At 38.7% G+C, this 22,535-nt stretch overlaps 1 protein-coding gene across 1 annotated transcript in view; it reads left to right on the top strand.

Annotated features, from left to right (window-relative positions):
• The window catches only part of vcana (versican a), a 35,588-nt gene that overhangs the window by 5,157 nt on the left and 7,896 nt on the right, over positions 1 to 22,535 (top strand). Inside the window, exons 6-8 of the mRNA XM_059549270.1 lie at positions 1,682 to 1,975; positions 8,222 to 9,469; positions 12,799 to 22,506. Of these exons, the coding sequence (XP_059405253.1) occupies positions 1,682 to 1,975; positions 8,222 to 9,469; positions 12,799 to 22,506 (11,250 nt within the window). The remainder of the gene's footprint in view (positions 1 to 1,681; positions 1,976 to 8,221; positions 9,470 to 12,798; positions 22,507 to 22,535) is intronic.

The following is a 22,535-nucleotide window of genomic DNA, read 5'->3' as shown; positions in this document are numbered from 1 at the left end:
TGTTTGTGCAAATAATTTGTGTTCCAGCTTCACCTTCAGAAGAAGTGAGTATAAGGCTACGTTCACACTGCAGGCTGAAACGACCCAATTGTGATTTTTTTGCCCCTATGCGACCTGTATCTGATCTTTTCATGACAGTCTGAATGACACAGATCCGATCTTTTCAAATGTGACCCAGGCCACTTGGGTATGTGGTCCTGAATCCGATACGAATCCGATCTTTTGAAATGCGACCTCCGTCTGAACGGCCAGGCCACATGTATCCGACCCGTACGTCATTGATACGCTACAAACGTCATAATTCTGCGTTGAAGTAGGCAGGAACGAGAAGATAAACTGATTAATTCTGTATTAGTGAAGCCACTCACATCAGTATCCCACCACTCCTGGCTGCGACTCCGCACCCACACGTTTCTCTGTACCGACGTTGCTAACACTGCTCCACAAAACGCCATGGCCAAAAACCTTGCTCTCCTCCTTCTTGTTAATTTTCTTCTTAAAACGAGAAGATTGTAATTGTGCTGGCTCCGTTGGGAAAAATAACTTTAATATTGCAAAAAGAGCTCCGCTGTTAACTACACTGTTGTTGACATCCATGTTTAACGTTAGCTACTTCCTCAAACAACGAGTTACGTCATTGACCGTTGAGTACTCTTCTGCGCATGCGGGTCACTTCTGGGTCATTTCACGTTCACACAGGAGATCACAAAAGGTCGCATTTAATTGGAAATGTGAACGGCCTTGCAAAAAAATTGTATTTTTTCAAAAAATTGGAATTCAGCATTAAGCTCTCAGAGAGTGGCTCGGCTTGCAGCTTGCTCTGAAAAAAAAAAACTTTTGACAGGGTAAATAGCGTGTTGTTTTACACTACCACTGAGAAATTTTATCCAAAGTATGTTATAGACTTTTCATTAAGACCCTTAAGAATCATATCAACTTGTGGAAAATGGGCATCCCATGACCCCTTTAAGGTCTTTGCACACTGCCTTCGAAACTTTCGTCTGTCATAAACAAAAAATCTGCGTTTCTGCATTCAAAACAAGCATTTCAATAGGAAAAGATGATGAATACAAAGGAGAAGAATAACAAGAATTATATAAAAAAAGTTTTATCATATCTTGTCAGGATACTTGGTATTCTTAATATGTGCTAAGTCCAGCTCAATGATGTGACAAAAGCATGAAATACAACTAACATCAGAAACAAATGGAAAATGGATTTGTGAAATTAACACCCTGCTGTATGTTGTGTCACATTCCCTCATGAAAGGGTTAGGTTAGGATTAGAGTTAGTTTACTGTTCTGCAGTAAATTACTTTGACGTCATAAAACACTTAATTCTAGCTTTTGACAGCTACACCCAAGGATGGGTGAAAATAACTCATTTTTATTTTCATTTGATTCACCACAGCGTTTGCTAATGGGAAAACAATTCTTTCTTTTCTAAAAACTGTTTAATGAATTTGCATTTGTCATATTTATTAGGGTATCCCTCCTCCACTCAGAGCCAATATGAGGGTTTTGATTCATTGACCACCACTTTGAAAATACTTGCTAGAAAGACTTAAATGATTATGATTATACTATTAACATGCATGCTTTTTTTATGACAAACTCAAAATGCAGCTATTTTCATATATAATAATACAAAATTTTTCGTGTGTGTGCTTTTTTTACTTCAGGTAATGTTTTCTTTGCGCCCACTCCACGTAAGATGATCTTTGATGAGGCCAAGGCTGAGTGTAAAAGCATGAATGCAGAGCTGGCCTCACCTGGTCAACTCCACGCTGCCTGGAGACAGGGTCTGGACCGCTGTGATTATGGATGGCTGTCTGATGGCAGCGCTCGCCATCCTGTCTCCGTACCCAGAAGTCAGTGCGGTGGTGGTCTGCTGGGTGTCCGCAACATGTACCGCTACCAAAACCAAACAGGCTTCCCAGATCCCAATATGAGGCTAGGAGCGTACTGTTTCAAAGGTAAAAACTTTACACTAAGCTCATTATTGTTTATGGCATAATAAACAAACACTTGAGTTGTTGCGAGACTAGCCACTTTACTAGCTGCTTTGACATAATTTCTCTCAGTATGCATATTATGGAGCCCTCACCCCACTAAACACATAAACATGAGCTCCAGAGTTACTGTGAAGCCCTCTTAAGGGCAGTAAATCAAAGCAGAATATAAGTTAAAGTGAACCATTTTTTGTTCTTTTAAGTTGAGACGTCTGGTATGGAAAAGTTTACATGAGAGTTGCTCATTCTTCAGTGATTCACTGACCTCACTCTGCATTCTGGGTTGCAGCCCATTTCAGGGCTTGGTTAACAGGAGGGTTTAAACATCCATTGGTCCATTTTGCCACTGTAGTATTTTGTGGATAAAGTGACAGATGCTTGTCAGACTTTGCCTTGTGGTGTTGTAGGTACTCAGACTTCAGAAAGACTTGATGTTCCCATCAGCTTGGATGACCTCATAAGAACAATATTATGCAACTAGTGGGTTATACTGCTTATTGATATCATAATGGTGAATGCTGATATTGAGGATTTTTTTGTTGTGTTTTAATTTAGCAGCCAGTATTGTATATTTAATTGTGATGATTTCACATTTAACATTCAAATTAGTCTTGCTGTTACTAAAGCTCACCTAGAATTAATACATTTAAATTAAATTAAACTTATGGATTTAGCAGACGCTTTTATCCAAAGCGACTTACATTGCATTCAGGCTAACAGTTTTTCCTAACATGTGTTCCCTGGAATACGAACCCCCAACCTTACGCTTGCTAACGCAATGCTCTACCACTTGAGCTACAGGAACACATTAATTAACACAATTAATCCTTGAAAACACAAATTATTTAGTAATATTGTTAAACTGTAAAAGTACAAATTTTTATTATTGTTCATTACAATGTTGTTACTCCTAATTATACTTTTAGCATTTAAATGCCTGATTTTAGTTAGTAGTGTTTTAATTTTCATTATAATATCAGCTATCAATATTTTTCAGAGAGGTCTACTTAATGCATACCTCTATGATGCATATATGATTGAAGTCTTTTAACTGAAAGGTGAGAATTCCTTCCCTAGATTTGCCATATTGAGATTTATGTTTTCTCCCAATCATTTTATCTGAATAATTATGAATGAACCCTTTTTTTGCCTTCTTTCCTTAATGTTTCTTTATAAGTTTTTTGTTGCGTAACATACCTTTTTCATAACTTAGGAGCACAGCACAGGCTTAAAGACATCAATAAAGACTAAAAACGACTTAGCTATTACCTGCTACTCTTTCTTTTTCTGTCTCTTTCCACTGTCAGACTCTCCATCTTTCCTGTCATTTGCACCAGCGCTTATCTGAACAGACATGAGGATAAAGGAGAACACTACTACCAGAGAGCTAAAATCAGTGGGCCTTGCTAATCCCTGACCTGGGGGGTTATCTTTTCAACTGAGGCTAATTTAGACAACCTACCCCATGCTAGGCAGGGCACTCACCCAGAATGACAGCCACTGACTGCTGTGATAAGTAATGGACCTGGGGTTAACCCTAAACCTCAACACTATGACCTTGTTGTTTGTTTGGTCGGTTTCAACTCTGTCAAGCCTCTCTGATCAATGTGGCATTGAGTGTGTTCAAGTGTCTTGTCTTCCATGGTGGGTTTGGTTCTCATGTTCGTCTGACCTGTGATATAGTGACAGAGCTGGATAAAAAGGGAGGTACATTATAACATCCTACAAACCGTCAGACCAATCCAATCCAATCCGCTTTGTTTATATAGCACAATTTTATGGGATTTAAATCCTGCCATGATTCAAAACGGAAAATAAAGGTCTAAAAGGTTGAAACTAAGTGTTCGAAAACTCAAAATCTTACAAAAAAAAGTTTTGCAAGATCGAAAAATAAGATTTGCGAGCTTGCAAAATGTAAAAAAATAAAAATATCTCTGCAAACATGAAGTTGTTTTTGAGATTTCCTTCTTCAGAACTGCGACATTTTTTTTACGATGTTGCGCAAATAATTTTTCAGAGTTTCAAATTTGTCAGTGTTCTCCCACTGTATTAGATTGTTTTCCAGGTTTGAAACCTTGTAAATGGTGATCTGAAAACTGGTGTGCGAATGTGTCAAAAAAAGTTTTGAAACTCTGAAAACAGAGCTTTGCAGGCTTGCAAAGTGGTAAAAAAAATTTATCACTTCAAACATCATTTTGTTTTTGAGTTTTCCTTCTTCAGAAGTGCAACACTCTTTTTAATGGTGTTGTGCAATCATTTTTTCAGAGTTTCCAATTTGTCACTGTTCTCCCAGTGTATAGTTTGTTTTCAAGATTTGAAACCTTGTAAATAGTGATCTGAAAACTGGTGTGCGAATAGATGAAAAAAAGTTTTGAAACTCTGAAAACTGAGGTTCAAAAGGGCAAAACTTATTACATTACATTACATTTGCAGACAATTTTTTTAGAGCTGAGTTTACAACACCCACTTTGTGGAGATACGCCCACACAGTTGCGAGCTTGCGACTGTGATTTGTGGCAGCGTTGTCACGCAGCTCTGCTCTGAAACTCTGAAACTCAGACTGAGCGAAAATGAAGCTTCGCAACCTCGCAAGTAAAAAAAAGCCTGGAGGGAGGGCCTTCTGCTCTTGGCCAATGCTTTGCTGTCTGCTGACTTACAGTCCAATCACAACACATTTTATTTTTTTACATTTTGCAAGCTTGCAAATCTTATTTTTCGATCTTGCAAAAAAAATTTTTGTAAGATTTTGAGTTTTAGAACACTTAGTTTCAACCTTTCAGACCTTTATTTTCAGTTTTGAATCATGGCAGGATTTAAATCCCATACAATTTAAATAAACACAAGGTTTCCAAAGTGCTGTACACCACAACAATAAAAGACACAATAGGATAAAAAGATAAACACAATAAGATAAAAGTAATAGAATAAGATAAAACAACATAAATTTATATAAGTAAAATTAAATCAAATAAATAAATAAAATGCACTTCCCACACAACACATTTAAATCACATTAATCACGATTACCTGGTCTTAAAAGCCAGAGTAAAAAGATGGGTTTTAAGCAGAGATTTAAAATGAAACAGTGAGGAGACTTGTCTGATGTGTAGTGGCAATTCATTCCATAGTTTTGGAGCTGCAACAGCAAAAGATCTTTCTCTTAGAACGCTTAGTTCTAGGCATTGTCAGGAGCAGCTGGTCAGCTGACCTGAGAGAGCGGTTGGGAATGTAGGGGTGCAGCAACTCGGTGAGATACGGTGGAGCAAGGCCATTCAAAGCTTTAAAAGCAAATAAGAGTAGTTTAAATTGAATTCTAAAATGAACAGGCAGCCAGTGGAGTGAAGCTAAAATAGGTGAAATGGGCTCATACTTTCTTGTGCCAGTTAAAAGACAAGCATCAGCATTTTGAACCAGTTGAAGACGGGCAATGGAGGACCCATTAACCCCCAAATAAAGTGCATTGCAGTAGTCCAGCCGAGTGGTCACAAAGGCGTGAATTACTGTCTCAAAGTGCTGTCTCTGAAGGACTGGTTTAATTTTTGCCAGCTGCCTTAGCTGGAAAAAGCTGGACTTCACTACGGCTTTAATCTGGTTGTCAAATTTAAGGTCAGTGTCCACCTTTACCCCTAGATTAGTAATAATTTGCTTGTGATACTGTGCTAAGGAACCCAGATCAACCAACGGGGTCACAGAAGTGCCACTACCACTAAAGACCATGACTTCTGTCTTTTTTTCATTAAAATTTGAAAAATTAAGAGACATCCAGGCCATAATGTCATGTAAACATGCTAGCAATGGCTTAACACAGTAGGAGTCTGACTTTCTAAGAGGGACATAGATCTGACTGTCATCTGCATAGCAATGAAAGTAAATACCATGCTTCCTGAGAATTGAACCAAGTGGGAGTAGATAGAGGGAAAATAAGAGAGGGCCAAGCACAGAGCCCTGTGGCACCCCATGTGACAGGGGAGCAGTCGGGGAAACAGAGTCAGCAAGGCCAACACAGAAAGTTCGCTGGGACAAGTAGGACCTAAACCATTCTAACGCTGTACCACTGATGTCCACCCACTGCTCCAAATGAGTAATCAGTATTTCATGATCTACTGTATCAAAAGCAGCAGTCAAATCTAAAAGTACAAGGACAACACAGTGACCCGAGTCAGTAGCTAAAAAGATGTCATTAAAGACTCTTAAAAGTGCTGATTCGGTGCTATGTAATGTTTTAAAACCGGATTGGAAAATCTCAATAATATTATGTTCATTTATAAAGTCCATGAGCTGGGAATAGACAATCTTTTCCAAAATTTTAGAAAGGAAAGGCAATTTGGAAATAGGCCTAAAAATAGCCAAAACAGTAGGATCCAGCCCAGGTTTTTTCAACAAGGGCTGCACAACGGCATGTTTAAAATTAACAGGAACCACTCCCGAGGACAGACTGCTATTAATAACTGTAGTAAATGATGGTCCATTAGTCGGGAAAACCTCTTTAAGAAGTCGAGGAGGGACAGTATCACCCGGAGAACCTGAGGGCTTCAAATGACCAACAATCTCCTGCACAAAGGGCAGAGTCACAGGCTCAAAAGTGTCTAGAACAGCAGAGCAGGGGACAAACACTGAAGGATCGAAACCAGGGGGTGCAATAAGTGCTCTGGCAGAAAATACTTTATCAATGAAGAAATGGAGAAAGTTTTCACGCACAGCCAGGGAAGCATCTATTGCAGCAGTTGGAGGTGCATTCAGAGCAGAATTAATAACCTTAAACAAAACACGAGGCTTGCAGGAGTTCAACAGGACAATATCAGAAAAATATTTTCTTTTAGCCTCTCTCACAGTGAATTGGTAATGGCGCCAGCGATCCCTCAATATTTGAAAAGAGACTTGTAATTTGTCCTTTTTCTACTTTCTCTCAGCTCTTCGACACTGCTGTCTGGAAGCACGGATGGATTCATTCAGCCAGGGCTCTGACTTAGTTTTTGTCCGTCTGATTTTTAATGGCGCTGCTATGTCAATGGCAGTTTGACAGGTGTCTAGAAACCAAGAGTTCAAAGCCTCAGTATCATTATACACACTTTCAGGCATGATGCAGTTTTGACTGAAAGCAGTCAAGAAGTAAGCAGCAGTGGAGGGGTCAATAACTCGGCAAGTGCGAGCGGCAGCACGAGATTTAACTGTTTGACAGCAAACAGTAGCTTCAAACAGTACCGGCATGTGATCAGAGAAAAAAGCATCACAGATCTCCAGATTAAAAACAGGCAAACCATAGGATAAAACAAGATCAAGTGTGTGACCACGTTCGTGTGTCGGCCCAGTTACAGATTGGACAAGATTAAAAGAGTCAATGATATTTAGAAAGTCTCTCGCTAATGGATTCTCAGGGCAGCATACATGAATATTACAATCACCAACAATAAGGACCCGGTCATATTTAGGCATAATATCCACCAAAAACACAGAGAAGTCCGTTAAAAAGATCACATGGATGACGGACATTTTTCTTTATGGAAAAAGTACCTCATGGCTGACATCAGACTAAATAGAGAGAGCCTGTAGATAATGGAGAACAGCTGGAGCCTTGGCAGTTGGCCTGTTATATTTGAAGATGACTGTTTTTTTTTTTTTTGGGTGAAGAAAGGGTAACTAAAAGCTATTAGGTCATGTAAGCTGCATGTATGAATGAAATTAAATTTGCAAAACAATTGTTAGGTTGTTGAACCAATATAATTATAATAATCATACAATCAAGCATGTCCCAAGAGATGGACTGACAGTTGGAAGCTTGTGTGAAAATTGAAAGATCCCATAACAGAGATTTATTTAGAGATCACAGTATTTTTTATTTCTTTTTTTAGATACAGTGGCCTCAAAAAGTATTTGTTCAGATTTGTAAATTTAATTCTGGATCTCAAACCAAGACAACCATGAGACAAACAGAAAATGTCATAATATTTAAATACTCCTATTATTCTTAAATAAAGATATAAATATATATATAATTTTATTTAGCTTTTTTTTAACTAAAGTAATAGTGACTTTTATAATTTTGCTTATAGTAATAGTGCTTTTTATGTTTCTGTAAACAAGAAGTGGCAATCTGATTACTTATTAATTTTGTGCTATATTTCAGTATGGATTAAATGCACTCTGTTTTCTATAATACAAAATACTCAGTAATACTGTGATTTCTATTAATTAATAATTTTTTTACTCTAGGTTCTAAGCTTTTATTCAACCAGTCCTCTTGGGTGGATGTCACAATTCAGAGTGGTACCACAATGGAGCCCACCACTGCATTCTTCAGCACAGAGACCACCACAGGCCAGACTCTCTCTCCTGAGGCAAGTCCCTCTCATGGGTCACAGGCCACCTCTGATGAAGTCCTTTCTCCAACAGATGCCCCTTCTATGTTTTCTACAAGCATGGCACCACCAAAGACAAGCCAAGTCCCTGACAGACTAGAATCTGTCATCACACCTTTTGCGGAATCTGACGAAAGCGTTCCAACAACAAAACTTACAGATTTTGATATTAGTGATTTTGGCACTGAGAAGGCTGGTGATGAAGCAAACATTCGTGGAGATGTGATCCGTGGAGAACTTAGTACTGCAGTTCCCACAGCCTCAGTGGAAGCAATGGAGGAGACAGAGGACATGAGCATCATTGAAGTGAAGACTGTTCTACCTGACATTTTACTCTCAGATTCTCTGAGCACAAAACCGATGTTTGCAGTCGAGAAAACAGAGGAATCTATTGTGGTTGGGGTTACAACAGACAACATTTTAGAATCAGAGGCCACTGTACTGACATTAGTTAACACAGATGTATCTGGAAACAAAACTGAATCGTTCTCACTTAGCGAGTCAATACCAAAATTTCCAGCACAGATTCTGACTCACACAGCTAGTGAGACCAGTGCTGGTAAAGGCGAGGATGAATTACACACTTCCACAAAGTCATCTTTTACATTGGCAACAGAGGCTACTTTTCTTGAGAGTGCTAAGTCTACTGTATTCTCTGAGTATGAAGATGAGGCTAGTGTTGGTGTTGTTATGGCGGACCCCCCACCTCTGTCTACACAGAGATCCACCAGCCCAGAACCTGAACATTCAGAGACCTCTAGTGGAGTTACCATCGCTGATTCTGCAGTTACAAACAGTTTTTTTATGCAAAGCTTAATAACTGAAGAATCTTCAGGAACCTCCAAATCAACACAAAATGCATCTCAGACATTCGTCAGCTATTCAGAAAGCAAAACTGCTCAACTGACTGACCGTGTTACGAAGTCACCAGGCTTGACTTCACCTAGTTCAGCCACAGTTGCAGCAGGAGCATTGATGATGACACCGTCACTTACTGACCATGAAACATTACATGAAGAAGCTACTTCAGGCCCTTCAGAGGTCCCCAGGGAGACATTAACAGAGGCCACGCACACCACCACTGATTCTGATCACTCATCAGGTATGATTTCTCTGGTTTTCTTCCTCTGAGGTTTTCACATGCTTTCTAAACAAGGTGGTTTGAAATTGCTTTTCTGTCTCTTGGATCACTGATACTGGAAAGATGTGCACAGCAGGGCTACATCATATCTTATGTAAATATGAACATGTGACATGAAAGGAATAGTGTATGTTCTCACCCTCAGTGGTTTTCATTTGTTATCAGTAACAGATTCAATATATAATGGTTATTTGAATTGTTTATGTTTATACAGTATATATATATATATATATATATATATATATATATATATATATATATATATATATATATTATTGAAAGATTAACATAAAACTTGCTTTATGCTTGGCTAACCTTTTATTCATAGATTTCATGATAAACGATAAATCATGATTCATTGTTCATAAATTATTATGGTGTATTTTTATATATTTATTTTTTCTTGACACAGAAAAAATAATGGTCATTCTACCACTATACAGTAATTGTTATTAAATGCCACAAAACTGCTAAAGGTCTGTTCATACCAAGAATAACATCTTTAAAGATGACAATAACTTTATTAGTGTACGCGTCACTGGACAATAGCATCCTGTTTATTATACTGCAGTTATGTTGGCTGCCACTTTACATGCTCAAGCTCTTTGAAGTCAGGTAGATTGGTTGTCCATCTTTTAGTCATCCATCAGTAGGAAAAAAAATTACGAAAGTATATTCGAAAGATGTTGTTACTTTGTGTTGTGTGGACTTCCCACATAATTAGAATGCTTATTAAAACTTAGTTGTTGTAGGTATTGTTATAATTATCATTCTAGGTGTGAACAGCCCAACAGTGCTGTCCAGGGTCCTGAAAATAATGTTTATATACATTTAACATGTACTTAGAAATGCATTTAGTAGTACCCAAGATCCAAATTTCTGTCAATCTCTGAGAATGTCACTTTCTTGTCACTTTCAAAAACCTTTGTCTTCTAACTGTTTCTGAAAATGCTTTCATGTCCTGAAACCAAAACTGCCTGCCCTATTTGCTGATTTTACAGGAGGTATTGAAAGCCTTGTCAAATTTTGTATGAATAATTACTACAGTACCATACAGCAGAGATTTAGCCTTGTGTTCTTTGTATTGCCTTTAGCAGTACTTTTTAACTCTGATTTTCTAACACTGTAATTCTGTTAGAAAGAAAGATGCTTTCTTGATGATTCAAACAGGTCCACATTGTGTTCACTACTGAGTAATTTTGAAGCTCCAGGCAGTAATCATTACCTACACTACACCAAACTGGCAGGTCTGATTTTTTTTTTTTTGTCTGCATCTAGCAGAGATGGTTTCAATACAGATGTGTATCCATATAATTTAGATAGCTGTTCATTAGGGTATGCCCTAACAAATCTGTTCTCCCAGTGATTTTTGTCAGTGACGGCAGGCTTGTCAAAATAAATCTTTGGAAACATTAACAGTGCAAACACAGTGGTCTGTTAATGCTCTGATGTCTGGACACTACAGCATGGCTGATGTCATCTCTACAGCAGTCTCCTCTGTATATAAAGACCGAGAAAGTGGTAGTGTAGAGAATGCGAGTGTTGCATTTTTATATTGACCTACTTGGTTGGTTGTAAGAAGTAAGTGTAAGACCAAAGGAAAGATGTAAAAATGAAATAATACGTATTTCATGTCAAAACATTGTGATTAAATGATTAAACTAATGAGTTCAAGACATTATCCAGGTGGCTAAGGCCGGTGAGGTAATGATTTAGGGACAAAAGCACATTTGTGCCTGCCGTCAGCCCTCTGCACTGCTTTCCAATTTGAGCACGCTCCAACTTGTTTTTACCAGATGCATAAAATGATGCTGGGAACTTTGGGTTTGGCCATTCCCCTGTGTCTTAAATTTGGACTATATGCAAATGAATGAGAACGAGAAGAGGATTTTTTTTTTTTCTTCTGTTGGCTTAACCAGGTGTCTATAGACATTAACCTTTGTCCCTGCAGGTGTTCCCAACATCAGCTACTAATCTGCACAAGTTCAGAAATATTGGTCTTTATCTGACCTTGAAACACATATTAGTAGCTGTGTGGGATGTTTACTCAATATGACAAAGGTTGCTTTAATATGCAATGGTAGATCTGATAGATATGTAGTGCTTTAAATATGTGGCAGCCAATTATGAAGAAACCAGATGTCTTTCTTTTCTCCAGTCTCTGATGACACAGTCACAACAAGGACATTTAGTGGAGAGGATCAGTTGTTGTGAAGTCTGTATTTATGTATGCTGTGAAAGGCCCAGTTTTGTTGTTGGTTTTAATAATTCAGTATAAAACTGAGGTAGTTTACTTTTGAGGTAGTAACATTTGCCAATTCTTTTTGTCTCCACTGACAAGACTTTTAATATAGACAAAATATACAGTCTCGGCTTTTTAATTAAATGAGCCCAGTAATGTGCATATGCATTAAAAAAAAAATAGCATGTTTGAACTTTTGTCATTTTGTCACTTTTTTTGTGAAATATTAAAGTGTCTGATTTAGTCACTGTTCCACTGTAATTCAGGGTTGTGCACCGTTGAGAAATGTGACCCTGGACCACAAAACCAGTCATAAGGATCAGTTTCTTGAAATTGAGAATTATTTGGGATACAACCATTTGAAAATCTGGAATCTGAGGGTGCAAAAAAATCGAAATATTGAGAAAATCATGTTTAAAGTCGTCCAAATTAAGTTCTTTGCAATGCATATTACTAATAAAAAATATTTTGATATATTTATGGTAGGAAACTTACAAAATGTGTTCATGGAACATGATCTTTACTTAATATTCTAATGATTTTTGGCATAAAAACGATAATTTTGACCCATGCAATGTTTTTTTTTTTTGGCTATTGCTAAAAATATACCCCAGTGACTTAAGACTGGTTTTGTGGTCCAGGGTCACAAATGAACTGAGAATGTCTTTGAAATTCTTATTCAGTTCCTTAATTTAACTGAATTTGAAGCTAAGTTCTAAATAGGATACTGAGTTACAATTAATGTTTAAATGTTATGAAGTATAATTGAAATTAATTGAAATTCTAAGAAAATTCATATGTCTGTATAACTAGAACTGAATGTTGGTTCAGCCATGGCTGAAAGAAAATGTCAATGTTTGAAAAAAAGTTAACGATTAAAGATAATAAATTACCTATGTTGAATTTCAGTTCATTGTAAACTTCAATTGAAGTAAATTTGAAAAAAAATTCAGCTGATATTAATGAACTGATAGAAACATGATTCTTCATTTCTGAATTTTGGACAATAGGGGCAATGAATTTTTCATTTTTTTTTTTTTTTCAACAGTTAACCAAAATCTGATGCCTTTTGGAGAGTCACATTTTGACACTCCCCAGTTGGTAGTCATCCCTGAGATACTTGATTATCTTCTTCCTGTTGATGGGGAGAATGTTGTAGCAAGTGGAGATACCATGACCCCAACAGTCAGCTTCATAAATGGCAAGTTTGAGATGACACTTCAGCCTAAAGATGTGGCAGAAGAAGTTAGAGGAGATAGGTTTGGAAGTGATTCTCTTGGAGTACGCAACTTCAGTGAACAAGAAGAAGTAACATTTAATTTTGATAGTTCATTAGTGGAGGCTGGCAGAACACCACATGAATCACTGGTTTCAGGATCCTCAGTAGTGTCCCCCTTTCATTCCACAACCCTTCATCCAGACATTAATTTTGGCCCAGGAGGAATAGTTGTAGAGTCCACTCCGCCATCATCTCCCATAGCAATTAGCGAAGATGAAACACTTGTATCTGAAGGAACTGTATCTTTTTCAGTGCATAGTACTGGCTCATTAACAGAGGACAAAGTCAAAGATACAGCTGTTACAACACAGGTCATGGGAATGACAACTCAGAAAGATGACTCAATCAAAAGGACAACACACACAGTTGATTCTGGCCTAGTCCCTACTGCTGCACATATGGACCGTTTGGATAGAGATGAATCAGGCTTAAGTAATCAGACAACTAAAGAATCTAATTTGACATTACCAACTCAAGTACATAGTACAACAGCAACAAGAAAAAAGGACATAACATTTACATTTACACCATCATCAAGTGTGACTGTTAAAATGCAGAAAGAGGCAACTTCAGAATCAATGAGGCCTTCAAAAAATAATTTAGAAATGACAACAGCAAAACATAAGCTTTCACCATCACATTTTTCTTCTGTTTTACCACCTTCAGAGGCTTCAGGAGATGAGACTTTGTTTAGAACCACAACAATAAGTTCTGCATTGTATACAATAACTAAATCAGACCGAGAACTGAGCAAAACCACAAAAAAAATCTTAGTGTCCGGCTCAACAGATGCTGAGATCACAAGAGATCAGACAACTGAAAGACATAGTAATCAACCTGTTTCCACTCTTGACTCTATTGAAACTAGCACAGGACATACATTTATATCATTGAGCACTGGGTCTCTAGTTGCGACTAAAAGCACGGAAATAATCTCAGGGTCCAGCTCAGCAGATGCCGAGGCTACAGGAGAACAGACAAATGAGGCATATAGTAGAGAACATGTTTCCTCTCTTGATTCCACTGTAACTAGTACTGTCAGTACATTTACATCATTAAACACTGTGGACTCAACAGGACAAACTGACACAAGTCAAGATAGATCACATACAGAAACAACCACAGCTACTCTGATGGAGGTCAAAGATCTGTCAGCAAAACAATCTGAGTCCACCATAATTAATGTTACAGATACTCTTTTCTCCTCTGCTCAGACCGGACATTTAGATGAAACATTATCTGAAAGCATTGTAACGAGCACAATGAATACAAAAAAGACAGCTGCTGAAGATGTGCTGTCACCGACACATTTTACATTAGTTTTGGCATCTTCTGAACCTGAAGCTTCAGGAGATGAGACCTCTGACATATATAGCAAGAAGTTCACAACAAGTCCTTCACTGTACAGTGCAACCAAATCAGATCTAGATGACACCAAAACCACAGAGACAATTTCAGTGTCCAGCTTAACAGATGCTGAGGCTACAGCAGAAAAAACTGAACACTCAACATTAAGAACAGTCACAAGCCAAGATATTGCATTTCACATAGGAACAACCCCAGCCATGACCATTGATGCTACAAAGACTCTGTACTTCTCCACTCAGACTGACCATTTAGATGATAAATTATCTGAAAGCAGTGCCACATTGACCTCAGAGATGAAAACAGTAAAAGATAGACTTTCACTTTCAAGTTTTGCATCAGTTATGCCACCAACAGAGTCTGAAGCTTCAGGAGACGAGACATCTGACATGTTTAGCAAAGAATTTACAAGAACAAGTTATTCATTGTACAGCACAACCAAATCAGAAATAGAACTCCGCAAAACCACAGAAACTATCTCAGGGTCCAGTTCAACAGATGCTGATGTCAAAAGTGATCAGACGACTGAGGGAGATAGTAGAAAACCCATTTCTTCTACTGGCTCTACTTCAGCTAGCATAGTACATACATTTGAGTCATTGATCACTGGGGAATCAACAGCACGGACTGACACAACTCAAGATGTTACTTTATATACAGCAGCAACCACAACTACTACACTGGAGGACAAACATCTGTCAGCAAGACCATCTGAATCCACCACCATTAATGTTTCAGAGACTGTGTTCTCCTATGGTCAGACTGGAAATTTAGATGACAAATTATCTGAAAGCAGTGTTACAATGATATTAGAAGATGTACCATTACCATCCGGGTTTTCTTCAAGTTTGCCATCTACAGAGTCTGAAGCTTCAGGAGATGAGACATCTGATCCATTTACAACAACAAATTCTTCACTTCATAGTCCAACCACATCAGACCATGAACTTACCAAAACATCTGACATGACAGAAACAATCTCAGTGTCCAGCTCAACAGATGCTGAAGCTACAAGCGATCAGACAACTCAGACACATAGTAGAGAAACTGTTTCCTCTCTTGCCTCTTCTGTAACTAGTGCTGAGCATACATTTTCATCAGTGATTACTGGAGATTCTACAGGAGAAACATTTACAAGTAAAGATGTTACATCACATGCAGCAACAACCACAGCTACTTTAATGGAAGAGAAAGATCTGTCAGCAAAACCATCTGAATCCACAATCATTAATGTTTCAGAGACACTGTTCTCTTCTGCTCAGACTAAACATTTAGATGAGAAATTATCTGAAAGCACTGTTACTATAATCTCAGAGAAGACAACTGCCAAAGATATACCGTTATTAAGTTATCAAGATATACCGTTATCAAGTATCTCAGTGTCCAGCTCAACTGCTGTTGAAGCTACAAGAGATCAGACAACTGATACACATAGTAGAGAAACTGTTTCCTCTCTTGCCTCTGCTGTAACTAGTGCTGTAAGTAGATTTTTATCCATGAGCACTGGGGACTCAAAGGGAGAAACAGTTAGAAGTGAAGATGTTACATCTCATTCAGCAACAACTACAGCTACTATGATGGAGGAGAAAGATCTGTCAGCAAAACCATTTGAATCCACAATCATTAATTTTTCAGAGACTCTGTTCTATTCTGCTCAGACTGGACATTTAGATGAGAAATTATCTGAAAACAATTTAACAGTGATCTCGGAGAAGACAACTGCCAAAGATGTACTGTCAACAAGTTTTTCATCAAGTTTGCCATCTACAGAGTCTGAAGCTTCAGGAGATGAGACATCTGATATGTTAAGCAAAGAGTTCACAACCACAAGTTCTTCACTTTATACTGAAACCAAATCAGACCATGAGCTTACAGAAACATCATCTGATATGACAGAAACAATCTCAGTGTCCAGCTCAACAGACCCCGAAGCTACAAGAGGTCAGTCACCTGATGTGCCTAGTAGAAAACCTGTTTCCTCTCTTTATTCTACTCTAACTAATACCATACATACATTTACATCATTAGGCACCAGGGAATCAACAGGACAAACAGTTACAAGTAATGATGTTATATCACCTATAGCAACAACCACAGCTACTATGATGGAGGACAAACATATGTCAGCAAAACCATCTGAATTCACAATCTTAGAGAAGACAACTGCAAAATATTTACCATCATCAAGTTTTTCTTCAAGTTTGCCATCTACAGTTTCTGAAGCTTCAGGAGATGAGACCTCTAATATGTTTAGCAAAGAGTTCACAATGACAACCTCTTCACTTTATACTCCATCCAAATCAGACCATGAACTTATCAAAACTTTATATGACATGACAGAAAAAATTTCAGTGTCGAGCTCAGCTGATGCTGAAGCTACAAGAAATCAGGCAACTGAGAAACATAGTAGAGAACCTGTTTCCTCTCTTGATCTTGCTGTAACTAGTACTGCACATACATTTTCATCACTGAGCACTGAGGACTCAAAGGGAGAAACAGTTACAAGTGAAGATGTTACACCACCTATAGCAACAACCACAGCTACTATGATGGAGGACAAAGATCTGTCAGCAAAACCATTTGAATCCACCATCATTAATGTTTCAGAGACTCTGTTCTCCTCTGCCCAGACTGGACATTTAGATGATAAATTATCTAAAAGCACTATTACAGTGATCTCTGAAAAGACAACTGCCAAGGATGTCGTTTCACCATCAAGTTTTTCTTCAAGTTTGCCATCTACAGATTCTGAAGCTTCAGGAGATGCGACCTCTGATATGTTTAGGAAAGAATTCACAATGTCAAGTTCTTTACTTTATACTCCAACCCAGTCAGACCATGAAGTTACCACATCATCTTACACAACAGAAACAATCTCAGTTTTCAACTCAACAGATGCTAAAGCTACAAGAGATCTGACAACTGAAACAGATACAAGAGAACATATTTTCTCTCTTGACTCTACTGTAACTAGTGCTACACATATATTTTCATCAGTGAGCACTGGGGACTCAACAGGAGATACAGATACAAGTAAAGAAGTTACATCACATATAGCAACAACCACAGATATTCTGGTAGAGGACAAACATCTGTCAGCAAAACCATCTGAATCCACAATCATTAATGTTTCAGAGACTCTGTTCTCCTCTGCTCAGACTGGACATGTAGACAAGATGTTATCTGAAATCACAGTCACAATGACCTCAGACCTCAAAGATATCATTTTACAATTCACAGAGTCTGAAGGTTCAGGAGATGAGACATCTGAAATATTAAGCAAAGAGATCACCACCCTTTACCCTTTTTATGTTTCAAACAAATCAATTGAACAACTCACCAAAACACCATATAACACAAAAGAAGCAGTCTCAAAGTCTAGTTCAACAGATGCTGCTCTTACAAGCACATTGCCAGCAAAGGGGACAACATCCAAAGATTTTGTTTCACTGCCAAGTTTTACTTCAGTTTTGCAATCTTCAGGATATGAAGGTTCAGCTAAGCCCTCTCATATGTTCACTAAAGAGTTCACAACAACAAGTTCGTCAAGTAATATTACAACCAAATCAAATGATGAAATCATCAGTACTACAGCACAAAAAATGAAAACATCTGAGAAAATGCAAACAGAACAGTCAGCTCTTGCTTCTGGAGTGCAGCCATCAGAAAACATTACATCAACAATAAATGTTACAACAACTGTAAGTGGAGAACCAATACCAAGTTCATTTTTTACACACACAGAGGTAGAAGGCTCTGGTCAGCAGACACCAGAGAGGTTCACAACGGCTCCCTCATCTATGATCAGAACAGTCACACGTCAGGAGGTCATGACACCTCAAAAAGAGTTTGCCTCTTCAATGACTGAATTTAAAGAAGAACCTAGCACCCACCGTACAACAGAAGAAGTTAGCTCAGGTTACACAACAACAGAGCCTGTTAGTACTAGACTTTCTCATACTATAACTGAACACACCACAGAATCAATTATTACTCATACTGCAATTGGATCAGGTAAACCTAGTCTCACTTTAGAGGCAAAAGAAGATGACCAGACCACACCTTCAGTTATCCAAACAACGACAGTCACTGCCAGTTACGAAGCAACTTCAGCTCTTCTCAGGACAAAAACAATGTTTACATCTTCTAGCAAAAGCCATAGCATTCACACAACAATTTCATCTGATGAAGAGGATGACACAACATATTATGAAGGATCAGGGGTGTCCCCTGTTATGCACATTTCATCAGCAGCCATCAAAACTCAAACTGGTTCTCCAACAGTTCTTATGACTAGCACTGGCTTCACAGAAATAGACAAAGACATCACTATAACACAAAAGTCGAGTCCTATCACATCTGCCTTTGTAAACAGAGAAGGCTCTGGTATTGTAGAAGATGACAAAGAAACTACTCAATTAGAAGGTTCTGGTGAAGAGGACAGAGTGAGTCCAACAGAGGAAATGTCTGACAATTATACTGATGAGGCAGAAATCAGTGAGCCTAACCGCACATCAGAGCCAGGGAGTTTTGTAAGTTCCTCCCATTCCACATCCTTCACAACTAAACCCACATTGCTGTCTAGCACTGTCCGGACAGCAGTAAGATTGTTATCTACCGAAGGTAGTGAAATAACAGCTGAAAGTGAAGTGGATGAAGATGATGGCTCTAGTGGTGAAATATCAACAGCAACTCTTGAGTCAATTCCTCCACAAGATATACCCTCTGAGGACAAAACAACTTCAACTACCATCACACAACCACAGATAACTGAAGCTGCAACATCTGCTGTAATAATGTCAAGAAAATATGAGGCTTTATCAGGTTCTGAGACACAAAAGAGTATGTTACAGCCAAACACTCCAGAAACCGACTTAAATGGGTTCAAATTATCAACCACAGAGGATGACAAGGAATTTACCTCACCTGGAGATCCTACTGCTGAGATATACAAAACACCAACAACTAAGGCATATGAGGACCTAACTGTAAGAACTGATGAGGCAGAAGTTGAAGAGACGGAAAAGAAAACAGGTTTCTCAAGTGCTGCATCTGTCACTAGCAGTACAGTTTTCATACATCAGTCAACTTTATCCCCATCTTCCTCATTCCTGACCTCTACCCAGTCAACTGTAATGCTTGCAACTTCACTTTCAGAGGATGGCAGTGGGGAAGACTCATCTGAGGGGGATGGAGCAGAAGATGATGGATCAGGTGATGAATCAACTCTTGGGACATCTTCACCTTTGCTATCAAGCTCAAAGATGACAGAAACAACAATTAGCATGACACCCTTTAGCTCAGTCAACAGTGGACAGTACAGTACAGTCAGAATTGTTTCACAGGAACACACATTCTCAAGCACAAATGCTGAAGGTTTCACTCTGGTCTCAGTGACAGGACAGACAGAGCAGGAACATTCTGGTGTTTTTGTCTCAGATATAGCAGCACCTAGCTCTACAACTCCTGGAACACCATCTGGTATGATAACAGGCCACACTAAATTGCCTTTTTTCATGACACCTCAAGATCCTGTGTCCACCACTACTCCATTGGTCTTGTCTAAGGACAGTGGTGATCAGCAAGTCACTCCAACAAGTCCAGTCTTACTATTCACAGAGGAGGAGGAAGATGAAGATAAGCTACTTTCAGCTGTTACAGGGAGTATAAGAGATGATAGCATCAAACGAGAAGATTTCACTAAGGATGACATAATTATTGATGCAGATACTTTGTCTGTTTTAGAGCAGTCTTCTCCCTTCGCCCCTACAATTGTTACAGAAGAAGCAGCTGGAGTAACCCCAATTGTCATGACGGCACAACCCTCAAGCTTTATGACAGAGGAGCCAGAAGGATCTGGAATGGATGGCACTGAGTTACCTCATTTACGTGTGTCATTTGGAACCACAACAGACAGGTTACTAGTTCTGCAAACCCTACAAACCCAATCAACTACAGACAACCTGCTGAGCAGTCCAAAATATTTAGAAGAGGGCATGCAAGCAACACAATCTCATGAGGCTACTGATGCTTATGTACCTGAACACACACAAGATGGTCAGACAGAATCCACAGAATTTACAATGAGACACTCAGGAGACACGTTGTCTACGGATGATTGTATTCTGGAAACATCCACTTTAACCCCCATGACATCTCAAGGGTCCACAGAAAGAGTCATAGAAATGTTTTCAGCTGAAGAGCACTCATCTGAATATGTATCAACACATACTGGAGATGATGTAACATCTGCCCCATCAAGTTCTGGAGAAAGTGTTTCTTTACAACATACAGGTGATATCACAATCTCTGAACAGACAGTTTCTCCAGTATTGGATGTAACGAGTGCTGCATCTTTCCATACTGCATCAAGTGCTAGCATGACTGAACCTGCCAAAACGACTACAAGTGCACACACAAAAACTGCAGCAACTGATGATAATGACTTAACAGCTGACACAGAGGAAACATTGTACATGACAAGTGCTGATAACATTAAACTCAGTAGTCCCTCTACTGATAAGGTAATTCAGGGAAGTGATTTAACAAGCACAGATGTATCAACTAGATCTGGTATTTCAGAGGAAACCACAAGTGCATTATTTTCTTCAACAGATTATGGCTCAGGTGATCAAACACTTGAAATGGGTACAGGACTGTCTCATTTAACAGACCCTCCTTTAGTATCTAAATATGATTTGTCATCATCATCTACAAAGAGTGATATTGTGATTCACTTTGCAACAACCTCTTTGCCTGAATCAATTACAGTAAATGATGGGGAACCATATCACAAAGCTTTGTCTGAGATGACAGTGACACATAAGCCCGACACAGACAACACAGAAGATGTGACATCTCCATCAACAACCATTCCCACAAATCTTATATCTGCATTAAAGTTTAATATGACTACAGACACAGTAACATTAGTGGGATCTCCTTCATCTACATCCATACCAGGAATGGGTGACAAAACAGGAGCTCCACTTTCTTCTGCGAAAGAGACAGATGAAATAATCGATTATGATACAAAAACCGAACCTTACATAACAGTATATTCCATACCAGATTTAATAAACACAACAAACTTTGACAGTGTGACTGACTTAGACGTTAGCTCAGAAGAAGTGACTAGCATTGATGACATCACCCAACCTGAAGGTGCAGAGAGTTTCCCCACTTCACAGCCTGATGTTAAGACTACTTTTGAGACCACCTCACAGCCTGATGTTGAGACTAGTTTTGAGACTACATCACAGCCTGATGTTGAGACTAGCTTTGAAACCCCCTCAGAATCAAAAATGGAAACTGGCATTGAGGACAGTGCAACACGTGTTGATGGAAAAATGCAAGAAGAAGTTTTGAATACTGAGACCACCTCTCAGCTTGATACTGAAATAAGCTTTGAGACTACCATGCAACCAGACATTGAGAGTGAAACTACTTTTGAGCGTGTCTCAAGAACTGAGAGTGATGCTTCAGTCACCAGCTCACCAAACAGTGGAACAAGTAGTTCAGAGAGAAGCACATCTGGGGAGGTAAACACCATATCATCCAATATGTATCACACCACAACAAGACTTTCTGATGTCACAGATAATCCAAGTTCCGCTGCTATAAGTGAAGAGAGATTCTTGGAAAAAAGAGTTGACACAGGATTCAGCACCACCATAGAACCTCAATTTGATGGATCCGTAACTTCCAGTAGCTGGAAGGGCAGCTCAGATGAGGATTCAGTTATTATTCCATCATCTGATGAGGTTCAGGCAGTAATTCTGTCTACTGCAACAACCTCAGCTTTACTTATGACACCTGATTCTGATATAAAGATTGTTAGCAAGGAAACTACCTCAAGGAAACAAGAGGCAACTGGTCAGATTGAGGAAGCTGTAACTCTTAATACTGAGATTCCAATTCAAAATGAAGATCAGATGACATCGTTAGTACCTACCACCCAGAGGGAGATTACTACACCATTTTCCTCCATTGAAGATGTTTCTGAGGCCGCTTTGGTTAGAAGCCCACCTCCAAGTGCACAGATTGAAAGCATAACACATAGTACAGCAGACCTTCCATACACAATGATCGGGCAGACAATTGATATTCCAGGTAGGATGTAAACACTGTTTTAAAAACCA

Source organism: Carassius carassius, chromosome 5, assembly GCF_963082965.1.
Source record: "Carassius carassius chromosome 5, fCarCar2.1, whole genome shotgun sequence".
Taxonomy (NCBI): domain Eukaryota; kingdom Metazoa; phylum Chordata; class Actinopteri; order Cypriniformes; family Cyprinidae; genus Carassius; species Carassius carassius.
This window is presented reverse-complemented; position numbering and strand designations above follow the sequence as displayed.